The sequence below is a fragment of the Pituophis catenifer genome, unplaced genomic scaffold (assembly GCF_029215685.1).
Source record: "Pituophis catenifer annectens isolate HBS135680 unplaced genomic scaffold, rPitCat1.0.hap2 SCAF_10, whole genome shotgun sequence".
NCBI lineage: Eukaryota > Metazoa > Chordata > Lepidosauria > Squamata > Colubridae > Pituophis > Pituophis catenifer.
In genome coordinates, this window is record NW_027256890.1 from 14,055,906 (window position 1) to 14,069,569 (window position 13,664).

The 13,664-nt window shown below is 48.9% G+C and overlaps 2 protein-coding genes across 3 annotated transcripts in view; one reads left to right on the forward strand and one right to left on the reverse strand.

Moving 5' to 3' along the window:
• The first annotated feature begins 3,184 nt into the window (after positions 1-3,184).
• Positions 3,185-4,650, forward strand: LOC139321843 (apelin receptor-like). Its single transcript, XM_070950760.1, has one exon. It carries the CDS (start codon positions 3,223-3,225, stop codon positions 4,402-4,404), a length of 1,182 nt encoding a protein of 393 aa, XP_070806861.1. The 5' UTR covers positions 3,185-3,222; the 3' UTR covers positions 4,405-4,650.
• A 6,549-nt stretch (positions 4,651-11,199) lies between these two features.
• The window catches only part of MORC2 (MORC family CW-type zinc finger 2), a 35,824-nt gene continuing 33,359 nt past the window's right edge, over positions 11,200-13,664 (reverse strand). For both annotated transcript variants that reach the window (XM_070950626.1, XM_070950627.1), the window contains 2 exons: positions 12,576-12,764; positions 11,200-11,960 (listed from right to left, as the gene is read on the reverse strand). In XM_070950626.1, the coding sequence (XP_070806727.1) occupies positions 11,892-11,960; positions 12,576-12,764 (258 nt within the window). In that variant the 3' untranslated portion in view covers positions 11,200-11,891. The remainder of the gene's footprint in view (positions 11,961-12,575; positions 12,765-13,664) is intronic.

Below are 13,664 nucleotides of genomic sequence, written 5' to 3' on the forward strand. Positions count from 1 at the left end.
GTGTGGTGCCGCGCCAGCAGTCTGTGCAGCTGGTGCTCGAGTCGGACAGCGAGGAGGCTGAAGAAGATGTGGTGCCAGAGGCAGGGATTCAGCCAGGGCCTTCAGAACCTCCAGAGGCTCCTTTAAGTACAGAGGATGAAGAGGAGGAGCCTCTTCTCAATGCAGGGGCCTGCCAAAAGGCAGGAGTGGTTCCTCAGGAGAAGGTCTCCTCGAGAGTAAGGCTTGGGGTTAATTGGCCACTCCCTTAGCCTATTTATTTAAGAAAGAACACAGCTTGCAACAAGCTGCAGGAAACAACTTTAGTTCGCGAAGCATCGCATTGGGATTTCTCTGCAACCTGGTTTCTGGGCTTTCTGCCAACTCCAATAAGACTCCGACTATCTTATCTGTGGAATTCTGGCAGGCTGTTAAGAACGCTTATTAACAGCCGGCATTCGTTAAAACTACATTATTTGAGTAAACTTAAGTTTTGTTCAGAATTTGTGTGTGCTGTGTTCTTTGGGATCCGTGGCCAGGGCAGAACAATCCCTTAAGGTGTCTGGTGATTCTTTAACCTTTAGGGCAGTGTACCTCCTCACCCTTGGCAGATTGAAGGTATCTGGATTTCAACTCCCAGAATTCCCCGAGCCAGGAATTCTGGGAGTTGAAGTCCACACTTCTTTCAAGCTTGCCAAAGTTGAGAAAAACACCGCTTTAAGGAAAAAAAGGCTCGAACATCTTTGCAGGCGTCATCGAGCAGGGGGTCTCCTCCACCCTCCTCCTTCCTCTTCCTCACCCATCCGGAGGACACGCTAAGCATCCCGATGAAAAGTCCTTCTTCTTTCCTCCCCCCTCCCCACTCCCTTATTTGCAGAGCGGGACGTAATTAGAGGACCGTCAGGCGGTGCGCCTCGGTGTGCAGCTCTGCCATGCTGGGAAAGAGAGAGAGAGAGAGAGAGAGAGAGAGAGAGTGTCAGAGTCCATGGCATCGTTCCATTTCTGCTGCCATGTGAACGGGAGGGGGGGGCGAGGATTTATAGCCTCTTGTTGAGGGGTTCTCACAGTGAGAGGAGGGGGTGCCAGCCCTAAGCGCTTGTGCCCTGATGAATGAATGGGGCATCCGGTTTGGAAAATTCCCACACAGAGGCTAGCAGGAAGCCACAGGAGTCTCCCTTGTGCCTTCTTGGGGTTCTGAATCCTCTTTTGTGTCTCGGGAGGTGTGAAGGGGGCGGGGAAGGGGTGCGCGCAGCGACAACCAACCGGGCAGCCCAAGGCCCAGATGGGAGACTAGAGTGGGCTGCAAAGATCTGAACGGCCACCTGAAGGCATCAAAGAGCTCCATTCAGCCATTAGTCCGGCCATCTGGGTTTTTGCAGCTGGAGCAGGCAGCCAAAAATCTTTTTGGTGTGTGTCTCCAGCCAGAACACCCAATAACAACAACAACAACAACAAAACAACAACAACAACCCTACAGTAGTTTCACAAGCCAATAGCTTGAATTGAAGATTTGAGCAGGACTTCCTGGCTCCTCTTTCCACACAGTCCTTCTTTCAGCAGGGACTCTTCTCTGGCAACCTGCACTGCTTGTTTGCATGCCCAAAGACCCTGGCACAGAGAAGGGCTCTATTTTGGGGGTTCCGATTGGCCCCCCAAAAGGAAGAGCAGCAGAACTCACAGAAAAATATTAAAAATATTAGTTGGCCAACAGCAATAGCACTTATATACCGCTTCACAGTGCTTTCCAGCCCTCTCTAAGCGGTTTACAGAGTCAGCGTCTTGCCCTCCCCACAATCTGGGTCCTCCTTTTACCAACCTTGGAAGGATGGATGGAAAGCTGAGTCAACCTTGAGCCAGTCAGGATTGAACTGCTGGCAGTGAGCAGAGGAAGTCTGCAATACTGCATTCTGATAATAGATGATGATGATAGGTAGGTAGGCAGGCAGGCAGAGATGGAGAGAAAGAGAGAGTGAAACAGTGAGAGACAGATAGATAGATAGATAGATAGATAGATAGATAGATAGATAGATAGAGATGAGACATAGATAGATACAATAGCACTTAGACTTATACACTGCTTCACAGTGCCTTACAGCCCTCTCTAAGTGATTTAGAGTCAGCCTCTTGCCCCCAACAATCTGGGTCCTCATTTTTCCAACCTTGGAAGGATGGAAGGCTGAGTCAACATTGAACTGGTCAGGATCGAACTGCTGGCAGTAGGCAGAGTTAATCTACAACACTGCATTCTGATGACAGACAGACAGACAGACAGATAAATAGATAGATAGATAGACAGATAGAAAGATAGATGGATGATAGGTAGATAGGTAGATGATAGGTAGATAGGATAGGATAGGATAGGATAGGATAGGATAGGATAGGATAGGATAGGATAGGATAGGATAGGATAGGTAGATGATAGATAGATAGATAGATAGATAGATAGATAGATAGATAGATAGATAGATATGGGTGGATGGATGGATGATAGGTAAAAAGAATAGATAGGTAGGTAGGTAGGTAGGTAGGTAGATGATAGGTAGATAGGATAGAGAGAGAGATGGATGGATGGATGGATGGATGGATGTTAGGTAGGTAGGTAGGTAGATAGATAGATAGATAGATAGATAGATAGATAGATAGATAGATAGATAGATAAATAAATAAATAAATAAATAGATAATAGGTAGATAGGTAGGTAGATGATAGGTAGATAGGAGAGAGAGAGAGAGAGAGGTGGATGGATGGATGGATGGATAGATGGACAGATGGATGGATGATAGGTAGATAGGATAGATAGATAATAGGTAGGTAGGTAGGTAGGTAGATGATAGGTAGATAGGAGAGAGAGAGAGAGAGGGGGGGGGGAGAGAGATGAGACATAGATAGATGCAATTGCACTTAGGCTTATATACCGCTTTACAGTGTTTTCCAACCCCCTCTAAGCGGTTTACAGAATCAGCCTCTTGTCCCCAACAATCCAGGTCCTCGTTTCACCGACCTCGGAAGGAGGGAAGGCTAATGGAGGTATTGTCTCTCTGGGGTTTCCCCCCCCCCCCCCCGCTCCACCTCTTCCCCGCCAAGGGCTTTCATCCCCCCCTCCCCCCCTTCTTTCAGCGAAGGGCGGGGTCAGGCTCGCAGCCCTCCTTAAGCGCCCCTGGCACTCCCACCCCGCAGCCCAGCCTGGCTGAGCGGCGCCCGTCGAAAGTGGGCAGAGGCAGAGGCAGGCAAAGGGCAGCTGCAGCGATGGAGAGCTCCTTTTACGACTACGACGAGGAGCCTCCGGGCAACTGGAGCGAGGCGGCTTGGGGTCCCGGGGGCTGCCCGTGGGAAGAAGCCGAGACGGACTGGGAGCTTTCATTCTCGCTGCTGCCCGTCCTCTACATGCTGGTCTTCGTTTTGGGGCTGTCGGGCAACGGGTTGGTGATTTTCACCGTCTGGCGGGGCCCGCCTGGCAAACGCCGCTCGGCTGACGCTTATATTGGCAACCTGGCGCTCGCCGACCTGGCTTTCGTGGTGACCTTGCCGCTTTGGGCGGCTTACACCGCGCTGCGCTTCCACTGGCCCTTCGGCTCGGCGTTGTGCAAGCTCAGCAGTTACCTGGTGCTACTCAACATGTTCGCTTCGGCTTTTTGCCTGGGCTGCCTGGGCTTCGAGAGGTACCTGGCCATCGTTCACGCGCTGCCGCGCTCGGCCGGCCGGCTTCCATCCTCCTTCTCTTCCTCCTCCTCCTCCTCCTCTTGCGCGTCCCCGCGGCCGCGCACCTGGACGCTGCTCTCGCTGGCTGCCGTGTGGTTGTTAGCCGGCTTGCTGGCGCTGCCGGCGCTGCTGCTGCGCCAGACTCGGCTGAGCCCTCGCGCGGGCAACACCTCGGCGGTGGAATGCGACATGGATTTCAGCGGCTTGGCCGGCAGCCCCGAAGAGGCAGCGCGTTGGCTGGCGGCGCTGAGTTTAGCCACGACGGCGCTGGGTTTCGTGGTGCCTCTGCTGCTGCTGACGCTTTGTTACTGCTGCATCGGAGCCGCTGTAAGCCGCCACTTCCGACGGCGAGCCCGCAAAGAGGAAAGCCGGCAGCGCCGGCGGCTTTTACGCATCATCGTGACGCTGGTTGCCGTCTTCGCTTTGTGTTGGCTGCCTTTCCACCTGCTGAAGAGCCTCTACGTGCTGGCTTGGGTGGGGTTGCTGAGTTTGCCCTGCGCCTGGCTGGACCTGATCCTGCGCCTGCACCCCTACGCTACCTGCCTGGCTTACATCAACAGCTGCCTCAACCCCTTCCTCTACGCCTTCTTCGACGGCCGCTTCCGCGCACAGTGCTTGTTGCTGCTCGGGCTGCGCTCTCCACGCAGGGGACCCGCCGGCTCCGTCTCGTCCACGCTCAGCGGCCAGACGCAGAAGTCGGAGTTGCCGTCCTCGGGTACCAAGGTGTAAAGGAGGCTTGCGCGCCTCCCGGCTTCGGGGATCGCCAAAACGGCCTTTGGAGACAGGAGTGGGGGGGGGGTTTGTCCAGGATCGCCAAGCTGGCGCCCCCCACCTGGACCGTCCCCGTCCTTGAGAACTTTCCCTTCCCTGGCTACGGACTGGTTCTTCTCTCGCGACCCGGGAACCCACCGTTTTGGGGCAGGTCCTTGCGGTGGGCAACTCCCTTTTTGTACCCAATAAAGTCAACAACAAAAAAAAAATTAAAATAGAGTCGGTTCTTGTCTTAGCTGTTTTGCTCTGGAGCGGAGTTTTGGAAAAAACGGGGAGAGGAGGGGAGGGTTTTTTTTTTTGTTTTTTTTTTTAAATTTGATTTATATGCCGCCCTTCTCCGGAGACTCAGGGCGGCTTACAATGTTAAGCAATAGCCTTCATCCTTTTGTATATTTATACAAAGTCAGCTTATTGCCCCCGCAAACTGGGTCCTCATTTCACCTACCTTAGAAAGGATGGAAGGCTGAGTCAACCTTGAGCCTTGGCGAGATTCGAACCCTGCAGTAATTGCAGGCAGCTGGTCTTAATAACCAGCTTAATAACAGGGTGCCTTAAACCCCTGTACTACCAAGTTCATCCAGGTGGGGAGGAGCGGCCGATGCCTGAAGCCAAGGGATTTTTTTCCCCTTGCAGGGGTTGGGGGGAGAGGCGACGCCAAGCTGGATTCAGAATGCAGAATAATTGGAAGGGACCTTAGAGGTCTTCTAGTCCAGCCCCCTACTCAAGCAAGGGACCACTGTACCACTTCAGACAAATGGCCATCCAGTCTCTTCTTTAAAAAAAAAAAAAAACTTCCACAATTTCTGGTGGCAAGTAGTTCCAAGGATTAATTGTCCTCGCTGTTAGGAAGTAATTCCAGGTTGCTTCTCTCCTCGATTAGTTTCCATCCGTTGTTTCTTGTCCTGCCTTCAGGGGCTTTGGAAAATAGGTTGACCCCCCTCCTCTTTTGGGGCAGCCCCTCAAATATTGGAACTCTGCTGTCGTGTCACCCCTAGTCCTTCTTTTCACTAAAAAAAACCCCAATTCCTGTATCTGTTCATGTTTTTGCTCCCCTCTGCACTTTTCCAGTCTCAACCTCTTTTTTTTTAAATGTTTTTTTTTTTAAAGAAAACCAACGCAGTTATTCCAGATGCGGTCTTACTAAAAGTTTTACAAAGCAGTACTAATAGTTGACATGATTTTGATTCTATGCCTCTGTTCACAACCACCAAGGATTTTAAAATCAGATCCGTGCTTAGATTTCTGCTAAACTTCGAGTTTGACGAGATGAGATGTTTGAAACCAAGTCGTAATATTTGGATTAAGTGATAAATCGTTGCACGACGTGCAAAAAACAGCTGGATTTTGGCAACAGAATAAACCACAGATTATCCCGGCATTTTTTTGTGTGTTATGTCTGCAAAGGAAGGTTTTCTACAACTTAACTTTGCCGATACAACCTTAAGAAGTATCTGAAAATTAGGTGTGAAAATGGTGTTAATAAGGTGATGTTGTAGAGCAGTGTTTCTCAACCTTGGTAGCTTGAAGATGGGTGGACTACAACTCCCAGAATCCCCCAGCCAGCAGCGCTGGCTGGGGGATTCTGGGAGTTGAAGTCCACCCAACTTCAAGCTTCCAAGGTTGAGAAACACTGTTGTAAAGTCTAGACTAATTTATGTCCTCCCTCTTTGTAAATCTTGAATGTGTGCCAACTATTTGGGGGTAATTTTGGATGTCCTGGTGAATTGGCCCCATTCTTTACAAAACAAAAAAAACTCATGGAAGCCCATCACCGTTGCTCTTCCCATGCTAATTTTAAATTCCGTAAGCCAACTATGCACCCGTGGTCACGGATGGGAGTTTGGTCACTTGCACAATTTGTGATCCTGAATGCTCTCATTATGAGCCAAACAATTCCTACTTTCTCTCCGAGAGTCTATAAATCTATATCAGATTTCCTTGTCTGCTGCTTCTGCTTATTTCTACCTCCCCTCCCCTTGTTCTTTCCCCCCACCCCCTTGGAGCAGGGGAAGCAAACTCCTCCTTCTTGGTTCAAGAGTCGGAAAACTCTCGGGATTTGATCCCTTCATCCCTGTTCTCTGCCCACACAGCTCCTATTAGTACCTTTACTACCTGGGACCAGAGCCCCAGAGCTCTTCTCACCCCACGCAGACGCCCCTCCCTTTCATGACAGCCCCTTTGTCACCTGTCCACCTTCACCCCGGCAGCTAGGATTGGTCAGTGATTGAGGTTTGTGACACCCCCAATGATAAGGGACGCGGTGGCTGAGTGGCTAAGACGCTGAGCTTGTCGATCGAAAGGCCGGCAGTTCAGCGGTTTGAATCCCTAGCGCCACGTAACAGGGTGAACTCCCGTGACTTGTCCCAGTTTCTGCCAACCTAGCAGTTCGAAAGCACGTAAAAAAAATGCAAGTAGAAAAATAGGGACCACCTTCGGTGGGAACAGTGTTCCGTGCGCCTTTGGCGTTGAGTCATGCCGGCCACATGACCACGGAGACGTCTTCTTCGGACAGCGCTGGCTCTTCGGCTTTGAAACGGAGATGAGCACCGCCCCCTAGAGTCGGGAACGACTAGCACCTATGTGTGAGGGGAACCTTTACCTTTACCGAAGAGATGGTATGGTTATGAAAGGCCCTTGTATGACAAAACCTCCATCCTGCTGATGCTAGATCTGCTGGAACCAAATTCTCATTTGTCCCAGTCTGGCTAAGAAAATATGACTACGGTACAAGTAGGCTTGATGATGGTTTTGAATGATTGAAGACGACGACTTCTGCTGCTGTCGTTCAGCTTCACGCCGACCAGGTTCGAACTGAACGCCTAAGCAGCCGTTTTGGAAAAAGAGATGCAGCACGGCTGACCGGAGCCAGGGAAACGGGGAGGCTGGGGGAACCCACGGAAAAGACAGCACAAAGCCATGCTATTCTGCGCCCTCTCCTGGGAAGCTGCCCTGTCCCACATCTGCAGGACATCTGCCCAAGGGAGCCAAGGTAGAATTGCCAGGACGGAGAGGAAGATGACAAGGCTTCAGTTGTGTCACGAGGCAACGAGAGAACTTGGCGATCTTTTGGGTTCGGCCCCAGACGCGAACTGTGTGTCCCCAATTCCTCACCCCCCCCCTGGCCCGCCCCGCTGGCAAGAGGAAGAGGAGCAACAGCTGTGCTTTTCTTATCTCATGAAAGGGATAGGGGGCTTCTAGACAGCAGAGAGAACTAGGAAGGCAATTCTCTCCCCAGGCGGCCTACATGACACACCCGTGCAGGGTAGGCCACCCTTCAACTTGCAACGGAGATTGTCCGGGGAATGTGGGGTGCCATGTGGATAAGGGGGGGAGGGGGTATCTCCGCAGCTGAGCTCAGGTTTTGGGGAAGCTGGCAGTTTGGACAATGTACCATCTCAGCTGCCGGGCTTTTCATGAAGGTCCTTTCATCAAGCCAGGCGCCGATCTAAGCAGCTGCACCGCCTTGGCAAGAGGCCCCACCCCCACCATCACAAAAGGAGCACAGTGATAAGGGTGGTGGGAAGGGAGTGTGTGTGGGGGGGGGGAAGGAACGTCTCAGCAGCTGGAAGGGAGACTTGAGGAGAGGTTCAGCCATTGAGGGACGGAGAAATACTTCGGGTTGGAGAACTTCTCTCCTGGGTCCACCTACGGAAACGAAGAAATTGCATCAGACTGCTGATAGGAAGGCGTACGGGAGATTTACAAAATGACAAGCTCTCTAGATCAGGGGTGTCAAGCTTGATTTCTTTGAGGGCCGCATCAGGGTTGTTTGACCCCGCGAGGGCGTGGTCGGCTCAACATCACACATCGAGCCTCCGTTTCCGGCCATGACGGCCTCCTGCAGCCCTCTGTTTTCACCGGCAGAGGGCTGCAGGAGGCAGTCATGGCTGGAAACGGAGCCCAGGAGGCATGCGTGTGGCCCTTCTGAGCTCCGTTTTCATTGGCTGCGGGCCAGTCCTTTGCGGTTTCCAGGGAGGGCCCACAGGACAGACCTAAGCACCCTATGAGCCTGATTTGAGTTTGACACCCCCGCTGTTGATGCTTGGGATTATACAGCTCCCGATTTCTTGCCATTAGTCAGACTCCTTGATGGGAAGCACCGGGTTCTAGATCAGCTTTCCAGAGACAAGAGATGGACCAGCTCCCAGAACACCAAACAAGCTGGGTCATATCGTAGCTGGAATATAGATGGAGTTGTTTTTCCATATATCCCGGAGGTTCTCGTTTTGGCAAGAGCTGCATTCGAACTTTGCAGTGAAGGTGGGTTAGCCAGAAGGGGAAAGGTGCAACATTGGGGCAGGTTATCGAAAGAGCTACGGAGTATTTTCTAATTGATGGATTGATTGAGATTGATGGCCAAAAGGGAATATTATGAGGACGGGGTGGGGTGTAAACCAAGATGAAATCAAGCAGGGGCTGTTTGTCATCACTCTTAAGGTAGGCTGGAGAATATTAGACCACTGTAACTTGCAACATAGAGACAGGACGACGGTATTTTCTTCATTCGGCATCTCCTGAAGGAATTTCGGGAATCAACTGTGTGTAAATCCAGAATGAAGGTTGCCCATTTTCGTTCATAACGTTCTCTAGAACTGCAGAGCTTAATCAGAATTCTTTATACCAGTGTTGTTGCCCACCAGCAGATCTGGCAGCATTCGGACAGTGAGCAGGTTGGGGAGGAACATGGGCCAGTCCTGGAGTCTGGGGAAGGCTCTGACGAGTGCTCTGCATTGGAGGCAGAGAAGGGGCCAGGGCCGTCTGAGAGTTGTCAGCTGCCTTTGGAGTTGGACATCAGTGGGACAGAACAGCTAGATCCTGTTCCCAGCATGCACATGCGCAGAGCTGCCAGGAGAAGGGAATAGCTAAGGAACAAGGGTCAACTCAGGAGTAAAGCCACAGGTGGACGGTGAATGGCCCCTCCCACAGGGAATAAAGAGGAGCGAAGGGGAGTTTGCAGGAGACAATCAGTTCATTTGGGTGAAGATCTGTTCCTACGTTCTTGCCAAGTATTGTGGTGTCTGAAAGATATCGGCCTGGCCACTCGGTAATTGTGAACTATCTTAAAAGACTATGAGAGAGGAAAGACTTTCCTGAAGAGGAATTCACTGTAAATTAAATAAAAAGGGTTTATCGGGACGCGGACTCAGCTTCGTACTGCTGGGGAAGCCTAGGTCAGAATCGGGTGCATATATATTTGATAAATTAATGCATTGATTGTGGCCACTTCAGAAATGGCACCGTTACACTTCTTTTGCCAGACATGACCATCTTGTGTAAAAATCTGCTTGTTAACTGGTCTCTGATGTGTTCGGCTAGCTAGCCCATTAAACTGTGTATCCATTCCCCATAATGCACATCCTCAGTCTGATGTGAGGTGCCATCTTGTTCCTGTTGTTTCCGCTCCTACGAAGGATTGCTTGTGGTTTCCACTTATCACGGAAGCAGAATGGGAATCGACCTTCAGCCACTCCAAATCCCCGTTCTCCCAAAAGTTTGCATAAAGCCCAGGTTGGAAAAAACCCTGTTTCATCTAAGAGCGTGATGGCTAAGTGGCTCTGAAGGAGATGGCTGCCTAAAAATTAAGTTTCTGCACAATTCTATATAAAAAGAGCCATTTCCCATGTTTTGGAGGGCCCCCGCTGGGAGCTACTGTATGTTGTTGCCATCTTAATCGGAACAGATTATTTTTCTAGGTCTCTTAGATGCTTCTAGCAGCTGCAGGCTCGGTGTTGTCTTCGCAGTCCTTGAACCTTCGCTGGATACTCCTCTGAGACAGAGCCTCTCTTCCTGTTTTGTGGCTGATCTCTCTTTTTAAAGGCAGCAGCCCAAGTCAAGACTGAATTCAAAAATTCCCCTGCATTTTATTCAGCTTGGGTGTTATAGTGACTTTCGGTCAGCTGTGCTTGCCTGCAGAAAGCCTCCTTGTCAAAGGGATTTTGTTGGGAAATAGCTTGAAGATGAAAGGAGTGTGTGTGTGTGTGTGTTTATGGAATTCATTGTGTACTGGAAGACTGCCCACCCTTCCTTAATAAAGTTCTTTAGGTCTAACACAATGATCTATGCAACAATTCAACAACCCACTGCATTTGGCCTGAAGTGACACCACTCAAGGCAGGACCCTCAAGCTTGCTTCAAATACACCCAACCACCTGTCAGCTGAGAACGGGGCTGCCTGAACTCTGGGGTGGGAGGAACTTTCAAAAGAAAACCTTCGTTTGCATGACACGCAGAATTTACCACCTGCATTTCAGCAAATCTGGACTGTGTAAGTGAACGGTTCGATGCATTGTGCCAAACCAGAAAACTCAGTTAATCAAATAAAACATGGTTAGCTCAACCATGGGTGAACACAGAATAGAATAACAGAGTTGGAAGGGACCTTGGAGGTCTTCTAGTCCAACCCCCTGCTTAGGCAGGAAACCCTATAGCGTTTCAGACAAATGGTTATCCAAGCTCTTCTTAAAAACCTTCCAGTGACAGTCCTAAATTCACTGATATTAATATGGAATACACTATTATTTTTTTTGTAAAAAAAATTACCACCAGATACAGCTTACCAAACCAAGAATGCATTTTTGCCCCTATCTCTTCAGAAAATTCTCTTTTCTGATGGCTATTATTGAAGCAAAGGTAGCTTTTCAGGCTTTTGAGATTATTTTCCTTCCTATTTCTGTTAGGTTCAGGGGCTGATTGCGTGGTTTCCCTTCAGTCCAGAGACTAAAGAAGCGTAACGTACAATTTTAGCTTCCAGCTTTTTATATACCAGGGCACGGATCAAAAACCAGCAAGATAAAATACCTCCCTTCCCACAGTTTAAGATGAAGAACACGGTCAGCTCCAGATGAAGCGTGCAAATTGTGGTCATGTGTCATGTTCCAAATAGCATAAATGCAAAGTAGGAGGTGAGCCACAAACTGGTGTCCTGGTCGGCAATACCCCCTCCTGCTGTCAGAAAAATGCATTTCTCCAATTAGACAAACAATTCTGTTGCACCTTTGGAGCTAAATTTTCTCCTCCTTCCAAGAGCGGCACCAGGCAAATTGCTCTAATGTGATTCTCTTACCAGCTCCAGCACATTCCTCCAAGGGGAACAGTGGTTATATCAAAATTCAAAATGAACCCATCCATACTACAAATAAAACTTGTTCCATGAACCATTATATTTTTGGGGGTTTTTAAGGGTTTTTTTTTTTTATATTTATAAAATATTTATAAACAACAAGGTTAGAAACCTTAACAGTACAGTGGCTATTTTCATTATATAAAAGAGAAAAATACGAATATGTTCTACACTGACATACTCTACAAGGGACACATGTCTCTAAAACTCCGGCTTCAGCTCTGGCCCATCCGTCTGTGCTGCTTGCTCTACACCTACCGGAGACCCAGAGGACACAGTAACCATGTTCCTTTCTGATTTCACCCAGATGCTGGAGCTGGGCTCGTCAATCTCCTCTGGTAATGAGATCCTCGATGTAAGCATCCAGTTCATCATCTGAATTGAAATCAATATCCTAAAACAGCAGGAAAAAAACGTTACTTCATATAACGTCCATCTTAGGAGCAAAACACTCAAGCAGTCATCTTCATTTAACGACCCCATAATCCCTTGCGGGATGGTGTCTGGGCAGCTGAATGGAGCTGAGTGCTTACTGGCCGGATGCCCTTCTTGTTGCCAGTGTGGAGTTTTGTTCAGCAGATATATTCTCATTGTGCCCAGAGAGAGAAATATCTGCCTCTACCTAGGATCGAACTCACAGCCTCCTGATGCTGGGGGAAGAGCTCCACCTCTAGGCCACCGCACCACTCAAGCAGTGACCCTTAGTAATTACGAAGAACACAGTAGAGAATTTGGCAGACAACAACGCCCTGAGAATCTAAGCTGAGATTTGTTAACAGGAGTTGAACAGTTGCTCATTTCCGATGTTTAAGGCTGTAATTCTCGTCACTCCTGATTACTAGAAACGTCTCAAAGAAAAGGCGATTCAAAGCAGCTTATTGGCTGTGATCCACGTGCAAAACCTTTTGCTGGTCTTTGACCATAATAAAGATTTGATTTGAGAGTTCAGGGAAGGGTCAGTTTTGCACCTCTTGAGAAAGAGCTCAAAACCAGAGATAATCCAACTTACTTCTTGTACTTTCTTCAGTAGAGCAACGATGTTCGTCCTCAGCTTCTGAAGCTTGTCGTTTGTCTCTCTGACCTTCTGCTCCAGGATGTGAACTTTCTCCTCGCAGGCTTGGATCTGACCGTTTGCACGGGTCTGATAGGAGTTGCACAAGTTCTGCAGGCCCACCTCGTACTGCTTAAAATACTCTTTCTGTGGAAAGGGAGGCATGGAGGAGAACATCCCAAGGGTTACAAGGAAACAAGGCGAAAGGACTTCCATTTGCTCCAAGCAAGAAGAGAAAGACACTCATTACTGCACTTCCAGTCAAAGTCGCCCTGATTCTTATCACATAATACTGAGCAACAGGTTAAGATTATGTCGTGTTTTGGGATGTTTATAATTTAATTTTTCGGAGTATAAGACACACTTCTTTCCCTCCTAAAAGAGGCTGAAAATTCGGGTGCGTCTTATACTCCGAATGTAGCTTTTTCTAAGCTTTTTTTCAGCCCTAACGAGATGCTAGCGAGTGAAGTGATCTCCGTGCTAAGCTTTTTTTCAGTCAAGTGATCTTCCGTGCTTTGCCTGCTCCCTCCGACTCTCAGCTGTGAAGTTTTTTTTTCAGCCCTAATGAGGAGGCGCTAGCAAAGGAAGTGATCTCCGTGCTTTGCCTGCTTTTCTCATTGCTTCTCTCTCCAAAGATCAGCTGTGCTTTAGAAGCTATTTTTTATCCCCAAGCAGGGGATAAAAACCAGCAAACTAATGTGCTGAAGCTGACCAGACTAAGGATGCTAGCCAGATAGCTGGTAGGCAGATTTCCAACCCCCCCCCCCCATTTTCCTCCCCAAAAACTAAGCTGTGTCTTATACTCTGGTGCGTTTTATAATCTGAAAAATACGGTACCTTCTCTAAATAACCAATGAATTTTAATGCAGGGACTCAAATTCTAACTTCTTTTTGCTATTTTGCTCCTATTTTAGGAACACATTTCACAAATATTAAAGGAGACGGCAATGGATGCAATACCAAACTTCTGATTCCAAAAAACTACATCTCATTAAAAAAAAACACCCTCAAGGATATATCTGGGGAAGTATGTGAGAATTTTATCAG